The sequence below is a fragment of the Oncorhynchus gorbuscha genome, linkage group LG13 (assembly GCF_021184085.1).
Source record: "Oncorhynchus gorbuscha isolate QuinsamMale2020 ecotype Even-year linkage group LG13, OgorEven_v1.0, whole genome shotgun sequence".
Classification (NCBI taxonomy): Eukaryota; Metazoa; Chordata; class Actinopteri; order Salmoniformes; family Salmonidae; genus Oncorhynchus; species Oncorhynchus gorbuscha.
This window is the reverse complement of record NC_060185.1, coordinates 16,211,487-16,238,862: the sequence shown is the minus strand read 5'-3', so window position 1 is coordinate 16,238,862 and position 27,376 is coordinate 16,211,487. Positions and strand designations below refer to the sequence as shown.

Genomic DNA, 27,376 nt, shown 5'->3' with positions numbered 1-27,376 from the left:
CCCTAGTCCTTTCCTCCAGTCTGTAGTCCCTTCCCCTAGTCCTGTAGTCCCTTCCCCTAGTCCTTTCCTCCAGTCCGTAGACCCTTCCCCTAGTCCTTTCCTCTAGTCCCGTAGTCCCTTCCCCTAGTCCTTTCCTCTAGTCCCGTAGTCCCTTCCCCTAGTCCCCTCCTCTAGTCCCTTGCTCTCATCCTCTAGTCCCTTCCCCTAGTCCCTTCCTCTAGTTTTATAGTCCTCTAGTCCCTTCTAGTCCCTTCACCTAGTCCTCTAGTCCCTATCCCTAGTTCTCTAGTCCCTCCCACTAGTTCTCTAGTCCCTTCCCCTAGATCTCTAGTTCTCTAGTCCCTTCCTTTAGTCCCTTCCTCTAGTTTTATAGTCCTCTAGTCCCTTCACCTAGTCCTCTAGTCCCTTCCCCTAGTTCTCTAGTCCTCTAGTCCCTTCCTCTAGTTTTATAGTCCATTCTCATAGTCCTCTAGTCCCTTCCCCTAGTTCTCTAGTCTATTCCCCTAGTTCTCTAGTCCTTTCCTCCAGTCCGTAGTCCCTTCCTCCTGTCCCTCAGTCCCTTACCCTAGTCCTGTAGTCCCTTCCCCTAGTCCTTTCCTCTAGTCCCGTAGTCCCTTCCTCTAGTCCCGTAGTCCCTTCCCCTAGTCCCCTCCTCTAGTCCCTTGCTCTCATTCTCTACTCCCTTCCTCTAGTCCCTTCCCCTAGTCCCCTCCTCTAGTCCCTTCCTCTAGTTTTATAGTCCTCTAGTCCCTTCTAGTCCCTTCACCTAGTCCTCTAGTCCCTTTCCCTAGTTCTCTAGTCCCTCCCACTAGTTCTCTAGTCCCTTCCTCTAGTTTTATAGTCCATTCTCATAGTCCTCTAGTCCCTTCCCCTAGTTCTCTAGTCTATTCCCCTAGTTATCTAGTCCCTTCCCCTAGTTCTCTAGTCCTCTAGTCCCTTCCTTTAGTTCTCTAGTCCCTTCCCCTAGTTCTCTAGTCTTCTAGTCCTTTCTAGTCCCTTCCACTAGTTTTCAACTCCCTTCTCCTAGTTCTCTAGTCCTCTAGTCCCTTCCCCTAGTTATCTAGTCCCCTACTCTAGTCCCTTCCCCTAGTCCCCTCCTCTTGTCCCTTCCTCTAGTTCTCTAGTCCTCTAGTCCCTTCCTCTAGTTCTCTAGTCCTCTAGTCCCTTCCTCTAGTTTTATAGTCCTCTAGTCCCTTCCTCTAGTCCCTTCCCCTAGTTCTCTAGTTATCTAGTCCCTTCTCCTAGTCCTCTATCCCCTTCCCCTAGTCCTCTAGTCCCTTCCTCTAGTTTTATAGTCCCTTCCTCTAGTCCCTTCCCCTAGTTCTCTAGTCCCTTCCCCTAGTTCTCTAATCCCTTCCCCTTGTTCTCTAGTCCTCTAGTCCCTTCATCTAGTCTTCTAGTCCCTTCCCCTTGTTCTCCAGTCCCCTAGTTCTCTGGTCCTCTAGGCCCTTCCCCTAGTTCTCAAGTCCCGTAGTTCTCTAGTCCCTTCCTCTAGTCCCACAGTTCTCTAATCCTCTAGGCCCTTCCCCTAGTCCTCTAGTCCCATCCTATAGTCCCTTCCCATAGTTCTCTAGTCCTCTCGTCTTGTCGCGTAGTTCTCTAGTCCATTCCCTTAGTTATCTAGTCCTCTAGTCCCTTCCCCTAGTCCCCTCCCCTAGTCCCCTCTAGTCCCTTCCCCTAGTTCTCTAGTCCCTTCCCCTAGTTCTCTAGTCCCTTCCCCTAGTTCTCTAGTCCCTTCCCCTAGTTCTCTAGTCTCTTCCCCTAGTTCTCTTGTCCTCTAGTCCCTTTCTCTAGTCCTCTAGTCTCTTCCCCTAGTCCTCTAGGCCCTTCCCCTAATTCTCTAGTCCCATAGTTCTCTAGTCCTCTAGGCCCTTCCCCTAGTTCTCTAGTCCCTTCCTCTAGTCCCATCCTTTAGTCCCTTCCACTAGTTCTCTAGTCCTCTAGTCCCTTCCTCTAGTCCCTCCCACTAGTTCTCTAGTCCCTTCCTCTAGTTTTATAGTCCATTCTCATAGTCCTCTAGTCCCTTCCCCTAGTTCTCTAGTCTATTCCCCTAGTTCTCTAGTCCCTTCCCCTAGTTCTCTAGTCCTCTAGTCCCTTCCTTTAGTTCTCTAGTCCCTTCCCCTAGTTCTCTAGTCTTCTAGTCCTTTCTAGTCCCTTCCACTAGTTTTCAACTCCCTTCTCCTAGTTCTCTAGTCCTCTAGTCCCTTCCCCTAGTTATCTAGTCCCCTACTCTAGTCCCTTCCCCTAGTCCCCTCCTCTTGTCCCTTCCTCTAGTTCTCTAGTCCTCTAGTCCCTTCCTCTAGTTCTCTAGTCCTCTAGTCCCTTCCTCTAGTTTTATAGTCCTCTAGTCCCTTCCTCTAGTCCCTTCTCCTAGTCCTCTATCCCCTTCCCCTAGTCCTCTAGTCCCTTCCCCTAGTTCTCTAGTACCTTCCCCTAGTTCTCTAGTACCTTCCCCTATTTCTCTAGTACCTTCCCCTAGTTCTCTAGTCCCTTCCCCTAGTTCTCTAGTCCCTTCCCCTAGTTATCTAGTCCCTTCCCCTAGTTCTCTAGTCCCTTCCTCTAGTTCTCTAGTCCCTTCCTCTAGTTCTCTAGTCCCTTCCTCTAGTTCTCTAGTCCCTTCCCCTAGTTCTCTAGTCCCTTCCCCTAGTTCTCTAGTCCCTTCCACTAGTTCTCTAGTCCCTCCCACTAGTTCTCTAGTCCCTTCCCGTAGTTCTCTAGTTCTCTAGTCCCTTTCTCTAGTTCTCTAGTCCCATCCCCTAGTCCCCTCTAGTCCCTTCCCCTAGTTCTGTAGTCCCTTCCCCTAGTTCTCTAGTCCCTTCCCCTAATTCTCTAGTCCCTTCCCCTAGTTCTCTAGTCCTCTAGTCCTTTCCCGTAGTTCTCTAGTCCTCTAGTCCCTTCCTCTGTTCCCCTAGTCCCCTAATCCCCTCCTATAGTCCCTTCCTGTGGTCTAGTCCTTTCCCCTAGTCCCATAATCCCCTCCTATAGTCCCTTCCCCTAGTTCTCTAGTCCTCTAGTCCCTTCCCCTAGTCCCCTCCTCTAGTCCCTTCCCCTAGTTCTCTAGTCCCTCCTATAGTCCCCGAGTTCTCTAGTCCTCTAGTTCCTCCTGTAGTCCCTTCCCCTAGTTCTCTAGTCCTCTAGTCCCTTCCCCTAGTTATCTAGTCCTCTAGTCCCTTCCCCTAGTCCTCTAGTACCTTCCTCTAGTTCTCTAGTTCTCTCATCCTCTAGTCCCTTCCTCTAGTCCTCTCGTCCTCTAGTCCCTTCCTCTAGTTCTCTGGTGCTCTAGTCCCTTCCTCTAGATCTCTAGTCCCTTCCTCTAAATCTCTAGTCCCTTCCTCTAGTCCCCTAGTCCCTTCCTCTAGTCCTCTAGTCCTCTAGCTCTCTAGTCCTCTAGTCCCTCCCCCTAGTTCTCTAGTCCCTTCCCCTAGTTCTCTAGTCCCTTCCCCTAGTTCTCTAGTCCCTTCCCCTAGTTCTCTAGTCCCTTCCCCCTAGTCCTCTAGTCCCTTCCTCTAGTTCTCTAGTCCCTTCCCCTAGTTCTCCAGTCCCGTCCTCTAGTCCTCTAGTCCCTTCCCCTAATTCTCTAGTCCCGTCCTCTAGTTCTCTAGTCCCTTCCTCTAGTCCTCTAGTCCCTTCCCCTAGTCCTCTAGTCCCTTCCTCTAGTTCTCTAGTCCCTTCCTCTAGTTCTCTAGTCCCTTCCCCTAGTTCTCTAGTCCCGTCCTCTAGTTCTGTAGTCCTCTAGTCCCTTCCCCTAATTCTCTAGTCCCTTTCTCTAGTCCTCTCGTCCCTTCTATAGTTCTCTAGTGCTCTAGTCCTTCCTCTAGTCTCTCCTCTAGTTCTCTAGTCCGAAGTGTGTCCTCTGTGAGGGATGTCCTCTGTGAATAATATTTCCTCTGGTTGCTCTTGTCTCTGCAGAGTTCAGTCGTCGCTGGTGTATGTTAAATGATGGGAACTTTAGTTACTATGAGAGTGACAAGACCTCCACGCCCAACGGTGCCCTGAAGTCTACAGAGATAGTCTGTCTGTCTGTCAACACACCAGAGAGACATGGGTACCTACCTAACACTAGTCTTCCATCACTCTAAACCAGTCTGTTTAACAATCTCTTTCTCTCTCTCTCTCTCTCTCTCTCTCTCTCTCTCTCTCTCTCTCTCTCTCTCTCTCTCTCTCTCTCTCTCTCTCTCTCTCTCTCTCTCTCTCTCTCTCTCTCTCTCTCTCTCTCTCTCTCTCTCTCTCTCTCTCTCAATTCAAGGTCTCTCTCTCAATTCAAGGGCTCTCTCTCTCTCTCAATTCAAGGTCTCTCTCTCAATTCAAGGGCTCTCTCTCAATTCAAGGGCTCTCTCTCTCTCTCAGCTATGACCATACGTTTAAGCTTAACAATCCCTCATTCTCTCTCTCTCTCAGCTATGACCATACGTTTAAGCTTAACAATCCCTCATTCTCTCTCTCTCTCTCTCTCAGCTATGACCATACGTTTGAGTTTAACAATCCCTCATTCTCTCTCTCTCTCTCTCAGCTATGACCATACGTTTGAGCTTAACAATCCCTCATTCTCTCTCTCTCTCTCTCTCTCTCTCTCTCTCTCTCTCTCTCTCTCTCTCTCTCTCTCTCTCTCTCTCTCTCTCTCTCTCTCTCTCTCTCTCTCTCTCTCTCTCTCTCTCTCTCTCTCTCTCTCTCTCAGCTATGACCATACGTTTGAGCTGTACTCTGACTCAGAGCGTCTCTATCTGTTTGGAACTGACGACCAAGACAGCCACAAGGAGTGGGTCAAATCCATCACCAAGGTAACCACACACTGACCCTTACCTAGGTAACCATGCATATTGACGTCACCTCTGTCAGTGGTTCCCAATCGTTCTCTCCCCTTCAAATTAGTGGATTTGGCTATTTCAGCCTCACCTGTTGCTGACCAGTGTATGAAATCGAGCACACAGCCATGCAATCTCCATAGACAAGCATTGGCAGTAGAATGGCCTTACTGAAGAACTCAGTGACTTTCAATGTGGCACCATCATAGGATGCCAGTTTGTCATATTTTTGCCCTGTTATTGCGAATATAAATGTCCAACAGCAACAACGTCTCAGAAGTGGCAGGCCGCACAAGCTCACAGAACGGGATCACTGAAGCGCATAGCGAGTTCAAATTATCTAGTTCTCTAGTCCCCTAGTTCTCTAGTCCTCGAGTCCCTTCCTCTAGTTTTATAGTCCTCTAGCCCCTTTCCCTAGTTCTCTAGTCCTCTAGTCCCTTCCTCTAGTTTTATAGTCCTCTAGTCCCTTCCTCTAGTTTTATAGTCCTCTAGTCCCTTCCTCTAGTTTTATAGTCCTCGAGTCCCTTCCTCTAGTTTTATAGTCCTCTAGTCCCTTTCCCTATTTCTCTAGTCCCTTCCTCTAGTCCCCTAGTCCTCTAGTCCCTTCCTCTAGTTTTATAGTCCTCTAGTCCCTTTCCCTAGTTCTCTAGTCCCTTTCCCTAGTCCCCTAGTCCTCTAGTCCGTTCAGTTTTGCCTCTGGATGCAATGTCAGCACAATAACTGTTCGTCTGGAACTTCATGAAATGGGTTTCCATGGTCAAGCAGCCTGAACAATAGCAAGCTTCGGCTGGAGTGGTGTAAAGCTCACCGCCATTGGACTGGAGCAGTGAAAACACATTCTCTGGAGTGATGAATCACGCTTCACCCTCTGGCAGTCCGATGTCATTACATTGAAGACAGTTAATCTAAAATGCACAAAGTGAGGTCCACACAGAAATAGTTTGTTGCGATCGGTGTGTAAGAATTTGAGTAGTTTGCACAGAGCCCTGACCTCAACCGCATCGAACACATCTGGGGTGAATTGAGCCAGGCCTAATCGCCCAACATCAGTGCCCAACCTCACTCATGCTCTTGTGGCTGAATGGAAGCAAGTCCCTGCAGCAATATTCCAACATCTAGTGGAAAGCCTTCCCAGAAGAGTGGAGGCTGTTATAGCAGAAAAGGGGGGACCATCTCCATATTAATGCCATGATTTTGGAATGAGATGTTGGATGACTTTTGGACATGTACATTTCTCAATTTATTTAGTGGTAATGACCTCCATCTGATCCATCCTGCAGGTCATCTATTTTCTGGGACCAAAAGATTTTATATATTAAATAGGGTTTCTTTGAAATATTGTCATAGTTCCTTACTCATGATACAAATGACTTTCTTGATGTTCACCCGTCAAACATTACAAATGTAAACAGCCTGGACTTGAAAAAACATACTGATGTAACCATGTACCATTTAATGTTTATTTGACGATCACTAGTGTTCCCAAGTCAACAACCCATATGCATTCCACACGTTTATTAGTGAGTGTTCCCAAGTCAACAACCCATATGCATTCCACACGTTTATTAGTGAGTGTTCCCAAGTCAACAACCCATATGCATTCCACACGTTTATTAGTGAGTGTTCCCAAGTCAACAACCCATATGCAATCCACACGTTTATTAGTGAGTGTTCCCAAGTCAACAACCCATATGCATTCCACACGTTTATTAGTGAGTGTTCCCAAGTCAACAACCCATATGCATTCCACACGTTTATTAGTGAGTGTTCCCAAGTCAACAACCCATATGCATTCCACACGTTTATTAGTGAGTGTTCCCAAGTCAACAACCCATATGCATTCCACACGTTTATTAGTGAGTGTTCCCAAGTCAACAACCCATATGCAATCCACACGTTTATTAGTGAGTGTTCCCAAGTCAACAACCCATATGCATTCCACACGTTTATTAGTGAGTGTTCCCAAGTCAACAACCCATATGCATTCCACACGTTTATTAGTGAGTGTTCCCAAGTCAACATTCCATATGCAATCCACACGTTTATTAGTGAGTGTTCCCAAGTCAACAACCCATATGCAATCCACACGTTTATTAGTGAGTGTTCCCAAGTCAACATTCCATATGCATTCCACACATTTATTAGTGAGTGTTCCCAAGTCAACATTCCATATCCAATTGTACACCTAATTTTTCAGTTTTTGATTTGTTAAAAAAGTTTGAAATATCCAATAAATGTCGTTCCACTTCTTGATTGTGTCCCACTTGTTGTTGATTCTTCACAAAAAAATACCGTTTTATATCCGTTTTAAATGTGGCAAAAGGTCGCAAAGTTCAAGGGGGCCGAATACTTTCGCAAGGCACTGTAACTAGCAATTCCAAAACTACTGTCTTATACACAGTGTAAGGGGATAAAGAATATGTACATAAAGATATATGAATGAGTGATGGTACAGAGCAGCATAGGCAAGATACAGTATATACATATGAGATGAGTATGTAAACAAAGTGGCATAGTTAAAGTGGCTAGTGATACATGTATTACGTAAGGATGCAGTAGATGATATAGAGTACAGTATATACGTATGCATATGAGATGAATAATGTAGGGTAAGTAACAATATATTAGGTAGCATTGTTTAAAGTGGCTAGTGATATATTTTACATCCTTTCCCATCAATTCCCATTATTAAAGTGGCTGGAGTTGAGTCAGTGTCAGTGTGTTGGCAGCAGCCACTCAATGTTAGTGGTGGCTGTTTAACAGTCTGATGGCCTTGAGATAGAAGCTGTTTTTCAGTCTCTCGGTCCCAGCTTTGATGCACCTGTACTGACCTCGCCTTCTGGATGATAGCGGGGTGAACAGGCAGTGGCTCGGGTGGTTTTTGTCCTTGATGATCTTTATGGCCTTCCTGTAACATCTGGTAGTGTAGGTGTCCTGGAGGGCAGGTAGTTTGTCCCCGGTGATACGTTGTGCAGACCTCGCTACCCTCTGGAGTGCCTTACGGTTGTGGGCGGAGCAGTTGCCATACCAGGCGGTGATACAGCCCGCCAGGATGCTCTCGATTGTGCATCTGTAGAAGTTTGTGAGTGCTTTTGGTGACAAGCCAAATTTCTTCAACCTCCTGAGGTTGAAGAGGCGCTGCTGCGCCTTCTTCACGATGCTGTCTGTGTGAGTGGACCAATTCAGTTTGTCTGTGATGTGTATGCCGAGGAACTTAAAACTGTGTTCCCTCTGCTGTTTCAATCATCTCACAATCATCTCCTTAGTTTTGTTGACGTTGAGTGTGAGGTTATTTTCCTGACACCACACTCCGAGGGCCCTCACCTCCTCCCTGTAGGCCGTCTCGTCGTTGTTGGTTATCAAGCCTACCACTGTTGTGTCGTCCGCAAACTTGATGATTGAGTTGGAGGCGTGCGTGGCCACGCAGTCGTGGGTGAACAGGGAGTACAGGAGAGGGCTCAGAACGCACCCTTGTGGGGTCCCAGTGTTGAGGATCAGCGGGGTGGAGATGTTGTTGCCTACCCTCACCACCTGGGGGCGTCCCGTCAGGAAGTCCAGTACCCAGTTGCACAGGGCGGGGTCGAGACCCAGGGTCTCGAGCTTGATGACGAGCTTGGAGGGTACTATGGTGTTGAATGCCGAGCGTAGTCGATGAACAGCATTCTCACATAGGTATTCCTCTTGTCCAGATGGGTTAGGGCAGTGTGCAGTGTGGTTGAGATTGCATCGTCTGTGGACCTATTTGGGCGGTAAGCAGATTGGAGTGGGTCTAGGGTGTCAGGTAGGGTGGAGGTGATATGGTCCTTGACTAGTCTCTCAAAGCACTTCATGATGACGGAAGTGAGTGCTATGGGGCGGTAGTCGTTTAGCTCCGTTACCTTAGCTTTCTTGGGAACAGGAACAATGGTGGCCCTCTTGAAACATGTGGGAACAGCAGACTGGTATAGGGATTTATTGAATATGTCCTTAAACACACCGGCCAGCTGGTCTGCGCATGCTCTGAGGGCGCGGCTGGGGATGCCGTCTGGGCCTGCAGCCTTGCGAGGGTTAACACGTTTAAATGTCTTACTCACCTCGGCTGCAGTGAAGGAGAGTCCGCATGTTTTCGTTGCAAGCCGTGTCAGTGGCACTTTATTGTCCTCAAAGCGGGCAAAAAAGTTATTTAGTCTGCCTGGGAGCAAGACATCCTGGTCCGTGACTGGGCTGGTTTTCTTCTTGTAATCCGTGATTGACTGTAGACCCTGCCACATACCTCTTGTGTCTGAGCCGTTGAATTGAGATTCTACTTTGTCTCTATACTGACGCTTGTTTGATAGCCTTGCGGAGGGAATAGCTGCACTGTTTGTATTCGGTCATGTTACCAGTCACCTTGCCCTGATTAAAAGTAGTGGTTCGCGCTTTCATTTACACGCGAATGCTGCCATCAATCCACGGTTTCTGGTTAGGGAATGTTTTAATCGTTGCTATGGGAACGACATCTTCAACGCACGTTCTAATGAACTCGCACACCGAATCAGCGTATTCGTCAATGTTGTTATCTGACGCAATACGAAACTGACCATCGCCTAGGTAACCACTCACACTGACCATCGGCTAGGTAACCACTCACACTGACCATCGCCTAGGTAACCACTCACACTGGCCATCGCCTAGGTAACCACTCACACTGACCATCGCCTAGGTAACCACTCACACTGACCATAACCTAGGTAACCACTCACACTGACCATAACCTAGGAAATCAAGGCTCAGCTGAGTGATGGATCCTTAAACATATTTAACTCCCCCTCTTCTCCCCAGATGTTTATTCCGTCCAATGCAGAGGCTCTGTTGAGACTGAGCTTTGAGCGGATTGGCCGGCTGAAGTACAAGGACGGGTTGAACCTACAGAGCCCTCGGGTTGGCTGGTTTGCACTGGTTGGCTCCTCCCTCCATGCCTACCTGGAGGACAGTGAGGAAGAGGAAGAGATACATCTACGCAAACTACAGGAGCTCTGTGAGTACACACATGCACACACACACACACACATACACACTTCTTCTATTCTCGTGGAGACCTAAAATGTATTTCTGTTTAAATTCCTATTTTCCCTAACCTTAGCTCTAACCCTAATTCTGACCCCTAACCTTAGCTCTAACCCTAAATCTGACCCCTAATCGTAGCTCTAACCCTAAATCTGACCCCTAAACTTAAAATAGCCTTTGTCCTCATGGGGACGTGGGAGGTGTCCCCACAAGGGAGAATATTCCTTGGTTTACTATCCTTGTGGGGACAGTTGTGGATTTCAGGTCCCCATGAGGATAGAAGAACAAGACCATACACACACACACACACACACACACACACACACACACACACACACACACACACACACACACACACACACACACACACACACACACACACACACACACACACACACACACACACACACACACACACACACACACACACACACACACACACACACACACACACACACACACACACACACTGTTTGTACCACCATTAAATGGTTCCACATGTGTGTTTGTCTCAGCGATCCAGCAGGAGAATGAGGTGTTGGTTCTGGTGGAGAGAGGCAGGTGAGAGGATGATGCTGCCACATGGCCTCTGACTTTTTAACAACATTTATATGTACTTTTCTTTGTTGTTTGTTCAGGGAAATGGATGAGTTGAAACAGGACTGAATAGGTAGCAAAATTAGATGGTTTTAATGTGTAGACATTAGCGCTATTACAGTTTAAGTCGGATGTTTACATACACTTAGGTTGGAGTTATTAAAACTAGTTTACATACACTTAGGTTGGAGTTATTAAAACTAGTTTACATACACTTAGGTTGGAACACCATTGTTTACAGACAGATTATTTCACTCAATTTCCCTGTATCACAATTCCAGTGGGTCAGAAGTTTACATACACTAAGTTGACTATGCCTTTAAACAGCTTGGAAAATTCCAGAAAATTATGTCATGGCTTTAGAAGCTTCTGATAGGCAAATGTACATAATTTGAGTCAATTGGAGGAGTACCTGTGGATGTATTTCAAGGCCTACATTCAAACTCAGTGCCTCTTTGCTCGACATCATGGGGAAAATCAAAAGAAATCAGTCAAGACCTCAGAAAAAAATGGTAGACCTCCACAAGTCTGGTTCATCCTTGGGAGCAATTTCTAAATGCCTGAAGGTACCATGTTTGTTTGTACAGATGAACAATAGTACGCAAGTATAAACACCATGGGACCACGTAGCCGTCATACCGCTCAGGAAGGAGACGCGTCCTGTCTCCTAGAGACGAACGTACTTTGGTGTGAAAAGTGAATATCAATCCCAGAACAACAGCAAAGGACCTTGTGAAGATGCTGGAAGAAACGGGTACAAAAGTATCTATATCCAAAGTAAAACGAATCCTATATCGACATAACCTGAAAGGCCGCTCAGCAAGGAAGAGGCCACTGCTCCAAAACTGCCATAAAAAAAGGCCGACTACGGTTTGCAAATGCACATGGGGACAAAGATTGTACTTTTTGGAGAAATGTCATCTGGTCTGATGAAACAAAAATAGAACAGTTTGGCCATAATGACCATCGTTATGTTTGGAGGAAAAAGGGGGATGCTTGCAAGCCGAAGAACCTCATCCCAAACGTGAAGCACGGGGGTGGCAGCATCATGTTGTGGGGTACTTTGCTGCAGGAGGGACTGGTGCACTTCACAAAATAGATGGTATCACGAGAGAGGAAAATTATGTGGATATATTGATGCAACATCTCAAGACATCAGTCAGGAAGTTAAAGCTTGTTCGCAAATGGGTCTTCGAAATGGACAATGACCCCAAGCATACTTCCAAAGTTGTGGCAAAATGACTTAAGGACAACCAAGTCAAGGTATTGGAGTGGCCATCACAAAGCCCTGACCTCAATCCCATAGAACATTTGTGGGCAGAACTGAAAAAGCATGTGTGAGCGAGCAGGCCTACAAACCTGACTCAGTTACACCAGCTCTGTCAGGAGGAATGGGCTAAAATTCACCCAACTTATTGTGGGAAGCTTGTGGAAGGCTACCCGAAACGTTTGAACCAAGTTAAACAATTTAAAGGCAACGCTACCAAATACTAATTGAGTGTATGTAAACTTCTGACCCACTGGGAATGGATGTCATAAGGTGAATGCACCAATTTGTAAGTCACTCTGGATAAGAGCGTCTGCTAAATGACTTAAATGTAAAATGTAAAATCTGATGAAAGAAATAAAAACTGAAATTAATCATTCTCTCTACTATTATTCTGACATTTCACATTCTTAAAATAAAGTGATGATCCTAACTGACCTAAGACAGGGAATTTTTAATAGGATTTAAATGTCAGGAATTGTGAAACACTGTGTTTAAATGTTTTTGGCTAAGGTATATGTAAATTTCCGACTTCAACTGTATATTGACCCACTAAAGAGGTTTCATTCCTTCCTCTACCTCCCTCTCATTCTACCTACCTCCCTCTCATTCTACCTACCCCCCTATCTCCCTGTCTCACTCCCTCCCTCTCATTCTTCCTCCTCCCTCCCTCCCTCCCTCCCTCCCTCCCTCCCTCCCTCCCTCCCTCCCTCCCTCCCTCCCTCCCTCCCTCCCTCCCTCCCTCCCTCCCTCTTATTCTTCCTAAACCCCCTACCTTCCTCCCTCCCTCTCTCCAGGACACTGTACATCGAGGGGGAGAGGAAGCTTGACTTCCAGGGTTGGTGTGTGGGCATCCAGAAAGCAGCAGGCAGTGCAGGAGACTCTCTTAGTCAGCAGCAACTAACTGAGGCCGACATCCCTGTTATAGTGGACCGCTGCATTGACTATATCACACAGTGCGGTAAGAGTGTGTAGCTGTGTGTGTAGCTGTGTGTGTTGCCGTGTGTGTTGCCTCGTGACTGTAATAGCGGGAGTTCTGGCTCACAGAGACCGAGAAGCAAAGGTCAACAAATCAGCACTGTTCTCTCTCTCTATCCCCCCAGTCATGTGTTAAGTTCTCCTCTCTTTCTCTCTGTAGTTTATTTCCTATTATGACTCTTACTGGAGATCAGGCTGTTCCTGTTGGGGTCTGGATAGTTTATCCTGTTTTGTGATTGAAATGTTTGGCTGCGTTTCAAACTCAAAGTAGACAGTCCTCAACCCTAAACCCTCAGCCCTTGAATGATGCTTTACATTGTCACATCCGTGTGTGCCTTGCCAAAGCGAGTGACAGTGATGATTGGAGAGGCAACGTACTTGGTGGAAATCTTCAAGTTGAGCTTAAAAACAACTAACCTAAAGCTATTAATGTACCTAGCAAGCTAACGTATCTAGCCAGCACTCCTGTCAGGTAGCTAGCTACAGTTACCCATAGCTGGCTAGCAAGTTTTATAGTTTGGTCATTTATTCCAATACATTTCAGAATTCCAAAAATTGTTTATATTTTATAGGCTCCTCAGTACGAGACTAAGCCAATTTGCCAACACTAAAATCAATGTGTGTGTGTGTATATATATATATATATATATATATATATTTTTTTTTTTTAGCACGCTAGCTTCATACTTTTTTATGACATGCAGAAAATGCAGCCTTGTTGATTAAATTTGACACACCAGAGTTTGACATGTGAATACAATTTGCATTGAATTGTGGGTCATATCAACCCCGTAAGTGACCAAAGTTCTTCACTCCCTCAAGCTAAATCTAGGGCCGAGGGGGCAATGTTTGTGAATTGGACCTCCACTTAAAATGGCAATCAAACTGCATCCGGTTTCGACTGGGATTATCCTGAGGGAAAGTAACGACTGAGGGGGTAAAAATAACGTATTTGGACTGCAGTCTTACACCAAACCCGACAACACGCGTGCATCCGCGTGTGCAAATGGATTTTGTCCTCCCACACCAAACGCCATCACGACACCAGGTTGAAACATCAAAACAAACTCTGAACCAATTATTTTAATTTGGGGACAGGTCGAAAAACATTCAACATTTATGGCATTTTAGCTAGTTAGTTTGCAGTTGTTTGCTAATTTGTCCTATTTAGCTAGCTTGCTGTTGCTAGCTAATTTGTCCTGGGATATAAACATTGAGTTGTTATTATACCTGAAACGCACAAGGTCCTCTACGCCAACAATGAATCCACACATAAAATGGTCAACCAAGTCGTTTCTAGTCATCGCTCCTCCTTCGTCCTTTTCTTCTTTGGACTTTATATGGAGATTAGCAGCTAACTTTCATAATAAGGTGTATTACCACAACCGACCGACCTCCGTTCAACTTTCAATCACCCACGTGGGTATAACCAATGAGGAGATGGGAGAGGCAGGACTTGCACCGCGTTCAGCGTCACAAATAGAACTGACTTCTATTTTAGCGCTTGGCAACGCAGACGCTCGTTGGCGCACGTGAGCAGTGTGGTCAGCATGTTAGTCTATTCCATCTGCTGACTCTCTTCATAATCCCTTCTGTGCTCTGATTGGCTGCTACTCTGAACTCTGACAGTTTTGGTTGGTCAGTAAGAGAAGGGGGAGAATTGAAACACTGTGAACCACGTCAGGAGTATGTGTTGTGGAGTGGATATTAGTGTGTCTCTGAGTTTTAAACTGTGTGTGTTTTAGGTCTGACGTCTGAGGGTATCTACCGTAAGAGCGGTGTGAACAGTCACGTGGCGGCGCTGTGCGAGGCGTTTCGACGTGATGCCCGTAATGTGCGTCTGAAGGAGGAGGAGCACCAGGTGGACGACGTGTCTAACACACTGAAACGCTTCTTCAGAGAGTCTGGAGAGGGCCTGTTCACCAAACATGCTAGTGCATGGCTCAGCACACCTGGTGAGACCCTGCACGCTAACACCCTGCACGCTAACACCCTGCACGCTAACACCCTGCACGCTAACACCCTGCACGCTAACACCCTGCACGCTAACACCCTGCACGCTAACACCCTGCACGCTAACACCCTGCACGCTAACACCCTGCACGCTAACACCCTGCACGCTAACACCCTGCACGCTAACACCCTGCACGCTAACACCCTGCACGCTAACACCCTGCACGCTAACACCCTAACCCCTACACCCTAACCCCTACACCCTAACCCCTACACCCTAACCCCTACATCCTACCCTACACCCTAAACCCTACATCCTACCCTACACCCTAAACCCTAAGACCCTGTATCCTACACCCTAACCCCTATACCCGGTATCCTACACCGTAACCCCTACACCCGGTATCCTACACCCTGTATCCTACACCCTAACCCCAAGACCCTGTATCCTACACCCTAACCCCAAGACCCTGTATCCTACACCCTAACTCAAACACCCTGTATCCTACACCGTAACTCAAACACTGTGTGTGTGTGTGTGTTGTTTGTCAGTGATCCCAGAGGAGAGCAAGAAGATCTCTCAGTACCAGCTGCTGCTGAGCCGCCTGCCCAGAGTCAACAAGGCCACGCTACGAGCCCTGGTCAACCACCTCTACTGGTGAGACCCATATAAACACACACACACACACCCCTCTGCTCAGAGTGTAACGGTGTGTGTGTGTTGTCCACAGTGTGCAGCGGTTTGCAGAGCTGAACCAGATGAATCTCCATAACCTGGCTATAGTATTTGGCCCAACACTGTTTCAGAGCGACGGGAAGGACTTCACAGCTGGCCGCGTCGTAGAGGAACTCATAGAGCACTACACGGACGTCTTTGAGGTCAGAGACCCTGTAGACTCTAACCCCTGACCCCTAACCTCATAGAGCACTGCACTGACGTCTTTGAGGTCAGAGACCCTGTAGACTCTAACCCCTGACCCCTAACCTCATAGAGCACTACACTGACATTTTTGAGGTCAGAGACCCTGTAGACTCTAACCCCTGACCCCTAACCTCATAGAGCACTACACTGACGTCTTTGAGGTCACAGGTGCTGTTAACTCTAACCCCTGACCCCTAACCTCATAGAGCACTACACTGACGTCTTTGAGGTCACAGGTGCTGTTAACTCTAACCCCTGACCCATAACCTTGTAAAGGCAGTAGGTAGGCTAGCGGTTTAGAGCATTGAACCTGTAACCAGAAGGCCTCTGGTTCGCATCTCAGCGCTAGAGGCTTCATTACAGACCCTGGTTCAATCCCGGGGTGTATCACAACCGGGTGGTACACAATTGGCCCAGTGTTCGTCTGGGTTAGGGAAGGGGTTGGACGGAGTAGGCAGTCATTGTAAAATAAGAGTTTGTTCTTAACTGACTTGCCTAGTTAAATAAAATGTAAAAAACTGAAAGATATGTATATGCCCTTGAGCAAGTTACTTAACCATAATTGCTCCTGTAAGTCACTTGGTAGGGGGATGGTTTGGTAGTGGTTTGGTAGTGGTTTGGTTTGGTAGGGGGATGGTTTGGTAGTGGTTTGGTTTGGTAGGGGGATGGTTTGGTAGTGGTTTGGGGGTGGTTTGGTAGTGGTTTGGTAGGGGGATGGTTTGGTAGTGGTTTGGTTTGGTAGGGGATGGTTTGGTAGTGGTTTGGTTTGGTAGGGGATGGTTTGGTAGTGGTTTGGTTTGGTAGGGGGATGGTTTGGTAGTGGTTTGGTTTGGTAGGGGGATGGTTTGGTAGTGGTTTGGTTTGGTAGGGGATGGTTTGGTAGTGGTTTGGTTTGGTAGGGGGATGGTTTGGTAGGGGGATGGTTTGGTAGTGGGATGGTTTGGTAGTGTTTTGGTAGGGGGATGGTTTGGTGGGGGATGGTTTGGTGGGGGATGGTTTGGTGGGGGATGGTTTGGTGGGGGATGGTTTGGTGGGGGGATGGTTTGTTAGTGGTTTGGTAGGGGGATGGTTTGGTAGTGGTTTGGTTTGGTAGTGGTTTGGTTTGATTTGGTAGTGGTTTGGTTTGGTAGTGGTTTGGTAGGGGGATGGTTTGGTTTTGGTTTGGTAGGGGGATGGTTTGGTAGTGGTTTGGTAGGGGGATGGTTTGGTTTGGTTTGGTAGTGGTTTGGTAGGGGGATGGTAGTGGTACGTAATGGTATGGTTTGGTTTTGGTAGTGATTTGGTAGTGGTATGGTTTGGTAGTGGTATAGTTTGGTAGGGGGATGGTTTGGTAGTGGGATTTTAGTTTTTAAGGAGTCCCACTGGATTGTCATAAGGTTTTTGTAGCGCTTGGGTTTTGGTAAATGACTTAAATGTTGTGTTTTGGTAGCGGTTGTGGTTTGGTAGCGGTTGTAGTTTGGTAGTGGTCTGGGTTTGGTAGAGGTATGGTTTGGTAGTGGTCTGGTTTGGTAGGGGTTGTGGTTTGGTAGTGGGATTGTTTGGTAGGGGTCTGGTTTGGTAGGGTATGGTTTGGTAGGGTCTGGTTTGGTTTGGTAGTGGGATGGTTTGGTAGTGGGATCTTTTGGTAGGGGTTGTGGTTTGGTAGGGGTTTGGTTTGGTAGTGGGATGTTTTGGTAGCGGTTGTGGTTTGGTAGCGGTTGTGGTTTGGTAGCGGTTGTGTTTTGGTAGCGGTTGTGGTTTGGTAGCGGTAGTAGTTTGGTAGCGGTCTGGTTTGGTAGAGGTATGGTTTGGTAGTGGTCTGGTTTGGTAGGGGGTTGGTAGTGGGATGGTTTGGTAGTGGTCTGGTTTGGTAGGGGTATGGTTTGGTAGGGGTTTGGTTTGGTAGTGGGATGGTAGTGGGATGTTTTGGTAGTGGTTGTGGTTTGGTAGCGGTTGTGTTTTGGTAGCGGTTGTGGTTTGGTAGCGGTTGTGGTTTGGTAGCGGTAGTGGTTTGGTAGCGGTAGTGGTTTGGTAGTGGTCTGGTTTGGTAGACGTATGGTTTGGTAGTGGTCTGGTTTGGTAGGGGGTTGGTAGTGGGATGGTTTGGTAGTGGTCTGGTTTGGTAGGGGTATGGTTTGGTAGGGGTTTGGTTTGGTAGTGGGATGGTAGTGGGATGTTTTGGTAGTGGTTGTGGTTTGGTAGCGGTTGTGGTTTGGTAGCGGTTGTGGTTTGGTAGCGGTTGTGGTTTGGTAGCGGTTGTGGTTTGGTAGCGGTAGTGGTTTGGTAGCAGTAGTGGTTTGGTAGTGGTCTGGTTTGGTAGACGTATGGTTTGGTAGTGGTCTTGGTTTGGTAGGGGTTTGGTAGTGGGATGGTTTGGTAGTGGTCTGGTTTGGTAGGGGTATGGTTTGGTAGGGGTTTGGTTTGGTAGTGGGATTGGTAGTGGGATGGTTTGGTAGTGGTTGTGGTTTGGTAGCGGTTGTGGTTTGGTAGTGGTTGTGGTTTGGTAGCGGTTGTGGTTTGGTAGCGGTTGTGGTTTGGTAGCGGTTGTGGTTTGGTAGCGGTTGTGGTTTGGTAGCGGTTGTGGTTTGGTAGCGGTTGTGGTTTGGTAGCGGTTGTGGTTTGGTAGGGTAGTAGTTTGGTAGCGGTCTGGTTTGGTAGCGGTCTGGTAGCGGTACGGTTTGGTAGCGGGACGGTTTGGTAGTGGTTGTGGTTTGGTAGCGGTTGTGGTTTGGTAGCGGTAGTGGTTTGGTAGTGGTTTGGTAGCGGTAGTGGTTTGGTAGTGGGATGGTTTGGTAGCGGTTGTGGTTTGGTAGCGGTAGTGGTTTGGTAGTGGTTGTGGTTTGGTAGCGGTTGTGGTTTGGTAGCGGTTGTGGTTTGGTAGCGGTAGTGGTTTGGTAGCGGTTGTGGTTTGGTAGCGGTTGTGGTTTGGTAGCGGTTGTGGTTTGGTAGTGGTTTGGTTGTGGTTTGGTTTGGTAGCGGTAGTGGTTTGGTAGCGGTTGTGGTTTGGTAGCGGTTGTGGTTTTGTAGCGGTTGTGGTTTGGTAGCGGTTGTGGTTTGGTAGCGGTTGTGGTTTGGTAGCGGTTGTGGTTTGGTAGCGGTAGTAGTTTGGTAGCGGTCTGGTTTGGTAGCGGTCTGGTAGCGGTTTGGTAGCGGGATGGTTTGGTAGTGGTTGTGGTTTGGTAGCGGTTGTGGTTTGGTAGCGGTTGTGGTTTGGTAGCGGTAGTGGTTTGGTAGTGGTTTGGTAGTGGTTTGGTAGTGGGATGGTTTGGTAGTGGGATGGTTTGGTAGTGGGATGGTTTGGTAGTGGGATGGTTTGGTAGTGGGATGGTTTGGTAGTGGGATGGTTTGGTAGTGGGATGGTTTGGTAGTGGTATGGTTTGGTAGTGGTAGTGGTTTGGTAGTGGGATGGTTTGGTAGTGGGATGGTTTGGTAGTGGGATGGTTTGGTAGTGGTATGGTTTGGTAGTGGTAGTGATTTGGTAGTGGTAGTGATTTGGTAGAGGTATGGTTTGGTAGTGTGATGCTTTGGTAGTGGGATGTTTTGGTTGTGGTTTGGTAGCGGTAGTAGTTTGGTAGTGGGATGGTTTGGTAGTGGGATGGTTTGGTAGTGGTATGGTTTGGTAGTGGTAGTGATTTGGTAGCGGTATGGTTTGGTAGTGTGATGCTTTGGTAGTGGGATGTTTTGGTTGTGGTTTGGTAGCGGTAGTAGTTTGGTAGTGGGATGGTTTGGTAGTGGGATGGTTTGGTAGTGGTATGGTGTAGTAGTGGGATAGTTTGGTAGTGGTTTGCTAGTGGTAATGGTTTGGTAGTGGGATGGTGTGGTAGTGGGATGATTTGGTGATGGTTTGTTTGTGGGATGGTTTGTTTGTGGGATGGTTTGTTGGTTTGGTAGTGGATGGTTTGGTTGTGGGATGGTTTGGGATGGTTTGGTAGTGGTATGGTTTGGTGGAATGGTTTGGTATGGTGATTTGGTTTGGTAGTGGTATGGTTTGGTAGTGGAATGGTTTGGTAGTGGTGTGATTTGGTTTGGTAGGGGTATGGTTTAGTAGTGGGATGTTTGGTAGTGGGATGATTTGGTAGTGGTTTGGTAGTGGGATGATTTGGTAGTGGGATGATTTGGTAGTGGTTTGGTAGTGGGATGGTTTGGTAGTGGGATGGTTTGGTAGTGGGGTGGTTTGGTAGTGGTTTGGTAGTGGTTTGGTTGTAAGTCGCTCTGGATAAGAGCGTCTGCTAAATGACTTAAATGTAAATGTGGTAGTGGTTTGGTGGTGGCATGGTGCATGGTATTGGGAATGGTTTGGTAGTGGTGTGATTTGGTAGTCGTATGGTGTGGTAGGGGGATGGTTTGGTAGTGGTATGGTTTGGTAGTGGTATGGTTTGGTAGCGGTTGTGGTTTGGTCGTGGGATGGTTTGGTCGTGGGATGGTTTGGTCGTGGGATGGTTTGGTCGTGGGATGGTTTGGTCGTGGGATGGTTTGGTCGTGGATGGTTTGGTCGTGGGATGGTTTGGTCGTGGGATGGTTTGGTCGTGGGATGGTTTGGTCGTGGGATGGTTTGGTCGTGGGATGGTTTGGTTGTGGGATGGTTTGGTAGTGGTAGTGATTTGGTAATGGTGAGGGTTTGGTAGTGGGATGGTTTGGTAGTGGGATGGTTTGGTAGTGGTCTGGTAGGGGTATGGTTTGGTAGTGGGATGCTTTGGTAGCGGTTGTGGTTTGGTGGTAGTAGTAGGATGGTTTGGTAGTGGGATGGGATGGTAGTGGCATGGTATTGGGATGGTTTCATAGTGGTATGGTGTAGTAGTGGGATGGTTTGGTGGCGGTAGTAGGATGGTTTGGTAGTGGGATGGGATGGTAGTGGCACGGTATTGGGATGGTTTCATAGTGGTATGGTGTAGTAGTGGGATGGTTTGGTGGCGGTAGTAGGATGGTTTGGTAGTGGGATGGTTTCATAGTGGTATGGTGTAGTAGTGGGATAGTTTGGTAGTGGTAGTGGTTTGGTAGTGGGATGGTGTGGTAGTGGGATGATTTGGTGATGGTTTGTTAGTGGGATGGTTTGGTTGGGGGATGGTTTGGTAGTGGTTTGGTAGTGGCATGGTATTGGGATGGTTTGGTAGTGGTATGGTGTGGTAGGGGGATGGTTTGGTTTGGTAGTGGTATGGTTTGGTAGTGGGAAGGTTTGGTAGTGGGAAGGTTTGGTAGGGGGAAGGTTTGGTAGGGGAAGGTTTGGTAGGGGGAAGGTTTGGTAGGGGGATGTTTGGTAGGGGGATGTTTGGTAGTGGGATGGTTTGGTAGTGGGAAGGTTTGGTAGGGGGATGGTTTGGTAGGGGGATGATTTGGTAGTGGGATGGTTTGGTAATGGGATGATTTGGTAGTGGGATGGTTTGGTAGTGGGATGATTTGGTAGTTGGATGGTTTGGTAATGGGATGATTTGGTAGTGGGATGGTTTGGTAATGGGATGATTTGGTAGGGGGATGGTTTGGTAGGGGGATGGTTTGGTAGTGGGATGATTTGGTAGTGGGATGGTTTGGTAGGGGATGGTTTGGTAGGGGGATGGTTTGGTAGGGGGATGGTTTGGTAGGGGTAGGGTTTCGTAGTGGGATGGTTTGGTAATGGGATGATTTGGTAGTGGGATGATTTGGTAGTGGGAAGGTTTGGTAGTGGTTTGGTAGTGGGATAGTTTGGTAGGGGATGGTTTGGTAGGGGATGGTTTGGTAGGGGATAGTTTGGTAGGGGATGGTTTGGTAGGGGGATGGTTTGGTAGTGGATGGTTTGGTAGGGGATGGTTTGGTAGGGGGATGGTTTGGTAGGGGATGGTTTGGTAGTGGGATGGTTTGGTAGTGGATGGTTTGGTAGTGGATGGTTTGGTAGTGGATGGTTTGGTAGGGGATGGTTTGGTAGGGGATGGTTTGGTAGGGGATGGTTTGGTAGGGGATGGTTTGGTAGGGGATGGTTTGGTAGTGGGATGGTTTGGTAGGGGATGGTTTGGTAGGGGATGGTTTGGTAGGGGATGGTTTGGTAGGGGATGGTTTGGTAGGGGATGGTTTGGTAGGTAGGGGATGGTTTGGTAGGGGATAGTTTGGTAGGGGATGGTTTGGTAGGGGATGGTTTGGTAATGGGATGATTTGGTAGTGGGAAGGTTTGGTAGTGGTTGTGGTTTGGTCGTGGGATGGTTTGGTCGTGGGATGGTTTGGTCGTGGGATGGTTTGGTCGTGGGATGGTTTGGTCGTGGGATGGTTTGGTCGTGAGATGGTTTGGTCGTGGGATGGTTTGGTCGTGGGATGGTTTGGTCGTGGGATGGTTTGGTCGTGGGATGGTTTGGTCGTGGGATGGTTTGGTTGTGGGATGGTTTGGTAGTGGTAGTGATTTGGTAATGGTGAGGGTTTGGTAGTGGGATGGTTTGGTAGTGGGATGGTTTGGTAGTGGTCTGGTAGGGGTATGGTTTGGTAGTGGGATGCTTTGGTAGCGGTTGTGGTTTGGTGGTAGTAGTAGGATGGTTTGGTAGTGGGATGGGATGGTAGTGGCATGGTATTGGGATGGTTTCATAGTGGTATGGTGTAGTAGTGGGATGGTTTGGTGGCGGTAGTAGGATGGTTTGGTAGTGGGATGATTTGGTAGTGGGAAGGTTTGGTAGTGGTTTGGTAGTGGGATAGTTTGGTAGGGGATGGTTTGGTAGGGGATGGTTTGGTAGGGGATGGTTTGGTAGGGGATGGTTTGGTAGGGGATAGTTTGGTAGGGGATGGTTTGGTAGGGGATGGTTTGGTAGTGGATGGTTTGGTAGGGGATGGTTTGGTAGGGGTATGGTTTGGTAGGGGTAGGGTTTCGTAGTGGGATGGTTTGGTAATGGGATGATTTGGTAGTGGGAAGGTTTGGTAGTGGTTTGGTAGTGGGATGGTTTGGTAGGGGATGGTTTGGTAGGGGATGGTTTGGTAGGGGATGGTTTGGTAGGGGATAGTTTGGTAGGGGATGGTTTGGTAGGGGGATGGTTTGGTAGTGGATGGTTTGGTAGGGGATGGTTTGGTAGGGGTATGGTTTGGTAGGGGATGGTTTGGTAGTGGGATGGTTTGGTAGTGGATGGTTTGGTAGTGGATGGTTTGGTAGGGGATGGTTTGGTAGGGGATGGTTTGGTAGGGGATGGTTTGGTAGGGGATGGTTTGGTAGGGGGATGGTTTGGTAGTGGGATGGTTTGGTAGGGGGATGGTTTGGTAGTGGGATGGTTTGGTAGGGGATGGTTTGGTAGGGGATGGTTTGGTAGGGGATGGTTTGGTAGGTAGGGGATGGTTTGGTAGGGGATAGTTTGGTAGGGGATGGTTTGGTAGGGGATGGTTTGGTAATGGGATGATTTGGTAGTGGGAAGGTTTGGTAGTGGTTGTGGTTTGGTCGTGGGATGGTTTGGTAGGGGGATGGTTTGGTAGGGGATGGTTTGGTAGTGGGATGGTTTGGTAGGGGATGGGGATGGTTTGGTAGGGATGGTTTGGTAGGGGATGGTTTGGTAGTGGGATGGTTTGGTTGTGGGATGGTTTGGTAGTGGTAGTGATTTGGTAATGGTGAGGTTTGGTAGTGGGATGGTTTGGTAGTGGGATGGTTTGGTAGTGGTTTGGTAGGGGATGGTTTGGTAGTGGGATGGTTTGGTAGCGGTTGTGGTTTGGTGGTAGTAGTAGGATGGTTTGGTAGTGGGATGGGATGGTAGTGGCATGGTATTGGGATGGTTTCATAGTGGTATGGTGTAGTAGTGGGATGGTTTGGTGGCGGTAGTAGGATGGTTTGGTAGTGGGATGGGATGGTAGTGGCATGGTTTTGGGATGGTTTCATAGTGGTATGGTTTGGTAGTGGGATGGTTTGGTAGGGGGTAGTAGGATGGTTTGGTAGTGGGATGGTTTCATAGTGGTATGGTTTGGTAGTGGGATGGTTTGGTAGTGGTAGTGGTTTGGTAGTGGGATGGTGTGGTAGTGGGATGGTTTGGTGATGGTTTGGAGTGGGATGGTTTGGTTGGGGGATGGTTTGGTAGTGGTTTGGTAGTGGCATGGTTTGGTATTGGGATGGTTTGGTAGTGGTATGGTTTGGTAGGGGATGGTTTGGTTTGGTAGTGGTATGGTTTGGTAGTGGGATGGTTTGGTAGTGGGAAGGTTTGGTAGGGGAAGGTTTGGTAGGGGGAAGGTTTGGTAGGGGATGTTTGGTAGTGGGATGGTTTGGTAGTGGGAAGGTTTGGTAGGGGATGGTTTGGTAGTGGGATGGTTTGGTAATGGGATGGGATGATTTGGTAGTGGGATGGTTTGGTAGTTGGATGGTTTGGTAATGGGATGGTTTGGTAGTGGGATGGTTTGGTAGGGGATGGTTTGGTAGGGGATGGTTTGGTAGGGGGATGGTTTGGTAGTGGGATGATTTGGTAGTGGGAAGGTTTGGTAGTGGTTTGGTAGTGGGATAGTTTGGTAGGGGATGGTTTGGTAGGGGATGGTTTGGTAGGGGATGGTTTGGTAGGGGATGGTTTGGTAGGGGATGGTTTGGTAGGGGATGGTTTGGTAGTGGATGGTTTGGTAGGGGATGGTTTGGTAGGGGATGGTTTGGTAGGGGATGGTTTGGTAGTGGGATGGTTTGGTAGTGGATGGTTTGGTAGTGGATGGTTTGGTAGGGATGGTTTGGTAGGGGATGGTTTGGTAGGGGATGGTTTGGTAGGGGATGGTTTGGTAGGGGATGGTTTGGTAGGGGATGGTTTGGTAGGGGATGGTTTGGTAGGGGATGGTTTGGTAGGGGATGGTTTGGTAGGGGATGGTTTGGTAGGGGATGGTTTGGTAGGGGATGGTTTGGTAGGGGATGGTTTGGTAGGGGATGGTTTGGTAGGGGATGGTTTGGTAGGGGATGGTTTGGTAGTGGGAAGGTTTGGTAGTGGTTTGGTAGTGGGATAGTTTGGTAGGGGATGGTTTGGTAGGGGATGGTTTGGTAGGGGATGGTTTGGTAGGGGATGGTTTGGTAGGGGATGGTTTGGTAGGGGATGGTTTGGTAGTGGATGGTTTGGTAGGGGATGGTTTGGTAGGGTATGGTTTGGTAGGGGATGGTTTGGTAGTGGGATGGTTTGGTAGTGGATGGTTTGGTAGTGGATGGTTTGGTAGGGGATGGTTTGGTAGGGGATGGTTTGGTAGGGGATGGTTTGGGGATGGTTTGGTAGGGGATGGTTTGGTAGGGGATGGTTTGGTAGGGGATGGTTTGGTAGGGGATGGTTTGGTAGGGGATGGTTTGGTAGGGGATGGTTTGGTAGGGGATGGTTTGGTAGGGGATTTTGGTAGGTAGGGATGGTTTGGTAGGGGATGGTTTGGTAGGGGATGGTTTGGTAGGGGATGGTTTGGTAGGGGATGGTTTGGTAGGGGATGGTTTGGTAGGGGATGGTTTTGGTAGGGGATGGTTTGGTAGGGGATGGTTTGGTAGGGGATGGTTTGGTAGTGGGATGGTTTGGTAGTGGGATGGTTTGGTAGTGGGATGGTTTGGTAGGGGATGGTTTGGTAGGGGATGGTTTGGTAGGGGATGGTTTGGTAGGGGATGGTTTGGTAGTAGGGATGGTTTGGTAGGGGATGGTTTGGTAGGGGATGGTTTGGTAGGGGATGGTTTGGTAGGGGATGGTTTGGTAGGGGATGGTTTGGTAGGGGATGGTTTGGTAGGGGATGGTTTGGTAGGGGATGGTTTGGTAGGGGATGGTTTGGTAGGGGATGGTTTGGTAGGGGATGGTTTGGTAGGGGATGGTTTGGTAGGGGATGGTTTGGTAGGGGATGGTTTGGTAGGGGATGGTTTGGTAGTGGGATGGTTTGGTAGGGGATGGTTTGGTAGGGGATGGTTTGGTAGTGGGATGGTTTGGTAGGGGATGGTTTGGTAGGGGATGGTTTGGTAGGGGATGGTTTGGTAGGGGATGGTTTGGTAGGGGATGGTTTGGTAGTGGGATGGTTTGGTAGGGGATGGTTTGGTAGGGGATGGTTTGGTAGGGGATGGTTTGGTAGTGGGATGGTTTGGTAGTGGGATGGTTTGGTAGGGGATGGTTTGGTAGGGGATGGTTTGGTAGGGGATGGTTTGGTAGGGGATGGTTTGGTAGGGGATGGTTTGGTAGGGGATGGTTTGGTAGGGGATGGTTTGGTAGTGGGAAGGTTTGGTAGGGGATGGTTTGGTAGGGGATGGTTTGGTAGTGGGATGGTTTGGTAGGGGATGGTTTGGTAGTGGGATGGTTTGGTAGGGGATGGTTTGGTAGGGGATGGTTTGGTATGGTTTGGTAGGGGATGGTTTGGTAGTGGGAAGGTTTGGTAGGGGATGGTTTGGTAGGGGATAGTTTGGTAGGGGATGGTTTGGTAGTGGGAAGGTTTGGTAGGGGATGGTTTGGTAGGGGATGGTTTGGTAGGGGATGGTTTGGTAGGGGATGGTTTGGTAGTGGGATGGTTTGGTAGGGGATGGTTTGGTAGGGGATGGTTTGGTAGGGGATGGTTTGGTAGGGGATGGTTTGGTAGGGGATGGTTTGGTAGTGGGATGGTTTGGTAGTGGGATGGTTTGGTAGGGGATGGTTTGGTAGGGGATGGTTTGGTAGGGTTTGGTAGGGGATGGTTTGGTAGGGGATGGTTTGGTAGTAGGGGATGGTTTGGTAGTGGGATGGTTTGGTAGTGGGATGGTTTGGTAGGGGATGGTTTGGTAGTGGGATGGTTTGGTAGTGGGATGGTTTGGTAGGGGATGGTTTGGTAGTGGTGTGCTAGTGCTTTGGTTTGGTAGGGGATGGTTTGGTAGGGGATGGTTTGGTAGGGGATGGTTTGGTAGGGCGATGGTTTGGTAGGGGGATGGTTTGGTAGTGGTGTGCTAGGGCTTTGGTTTGGTAGGGATGGTTTGGTAGGGGATAGTTTGGTAGTGGATGGTTTGGTAGGGGATGGTTTGGTAGGGGGATGGTTTGGTAGTGGGATGGTTTGGTAGGGGGATGGTTTGGTAGTGGGATGGTTTGGTAGTGGGATGGTTTGGTAGGGGATGGTTTGGTAGGGGATGGTTTGGTAGGGGATGGTTTGGTAGGGGATGGTTTGGTAGGGGATGGTTTGGTAGGGGATGGTTTGGTAGGGGATGGTTTGGTAGGGGATGGTTTGGTAGGGGATGGTTTGGTAGGGGATGGTTTGGTAGGGGATGGTTTGGTAGGGGATGGTTTGGTAGGGGATAGTTTGGTAGGGGATGGTTTGGTAGGGGATGGTTTGGTAGGGGGATGGTTTGGTAGTGGTTTGGTAGGGGGATGGTTTGGTAGGGGATGGTTTGGTAGTGGGATAGTTTGGTAGGGGATGGTTTGGTAGGGGATGGTTTGGTAGGGGATGGTTTGGTAGGGGATGGTTTGGTAGGGGATGGTTTGGTAGGGGATGTGGTTTGGTAGGGGATGGTTTGGTAGGGGATGGTTTGGTAGGGGTTTGGTGGTTTGGTAGGGGATGGTTTGGTAGGGGATGGTTTGGTAGGGGATGGTTTGGTAGGGGGATGGTTTGGTAGGGGATGGTTTGGTAGGGGATGGTTTGGTAGGGGATGGTTTGGTAGGGGATGGTTTGGTAGGGGATGGTTTGGTAGGGGATGGTTTGGTAGGGGATGGTTTGGTAGGGGATGGTTTGGTAGGGATGGTTTGGTAGGGGATGGTTTGGTAGGGGATGGTTTGGTAGGGGATGGTTTGATGGTTTGGTAGGGGATGGTTTGGTAGGGGATGGTTTGGTAGGGGATGGTTTGGTAGGGGATGGTTTGGTAGGGTTTGATGGTTTGGTAGGGGATGGTTTGGTAGGGGATGGTTTGGTAGGGGATGGTTTGGTAGGGGATGGTTTGGTAGGGATGGTTTGGTAGGGGATGGTTTGGTAGGGGATAGTTTGGTAGTGGGATGG

At 48.4% G+C, this 27,376-nt stretch overlaps 1 protein-coding gene across 6 annotated transcripts in view; it reads left to right on the top strand.

Annotated features, from left to right (window-relative positions):
* LOC123992544 (arf-GAP with Rho-GAP domain, ANK repeat and PH domain-containing protein 1-like) overlaps positions 1 to 27,376 on the top strand; it is a 119,541-nt gene that overhangs the window by 62,899 nt on the left and 29,266 nt on the right. For all 6 annotated transcript variants that reach the window (XR_006831266.1, XM_046293755.1, XM_046293753.1 and 3 more), the window contains 8 exons: positions 3,910 to 4,045; positions 4,676 to 4,778; positions 9,603 to 9,798; positions 10,343 to 10,388; positions 12,489 to 12,652; positions 14,415 to 14,624; positions 15,175 to 15,280; positions 15,354 to 15,501. Coding sequence is in view for 5 of the 6 variants with exons in the window: in XM_046293755.1 (XP_046149711.1) it covers positions 3,910 to 4,045; positions 4,676 to 4,778; positions 9,603 to 9,798; positions 10,343 to 10,388; positions 12,489 to 12,652; positions 14,415 to 14,624; positions 15,175 to 15,280; positions 15,354 to 15,501 (1,109 nt within the window). In the remaining variant the exon portion in view is untranslated. The remainder of the gene's footprint in view (positions 1 to 3,909; positions 4,046 to 4,675; positions 4,779 to 9,602; positions 9,799 to 10,342; positions 10,389 to 12,488; positions 12,653 to 14,414; positions 14,625 to 15,174; positions 15,281 to 15,353; positions 15,502 to 27,376) is intronic.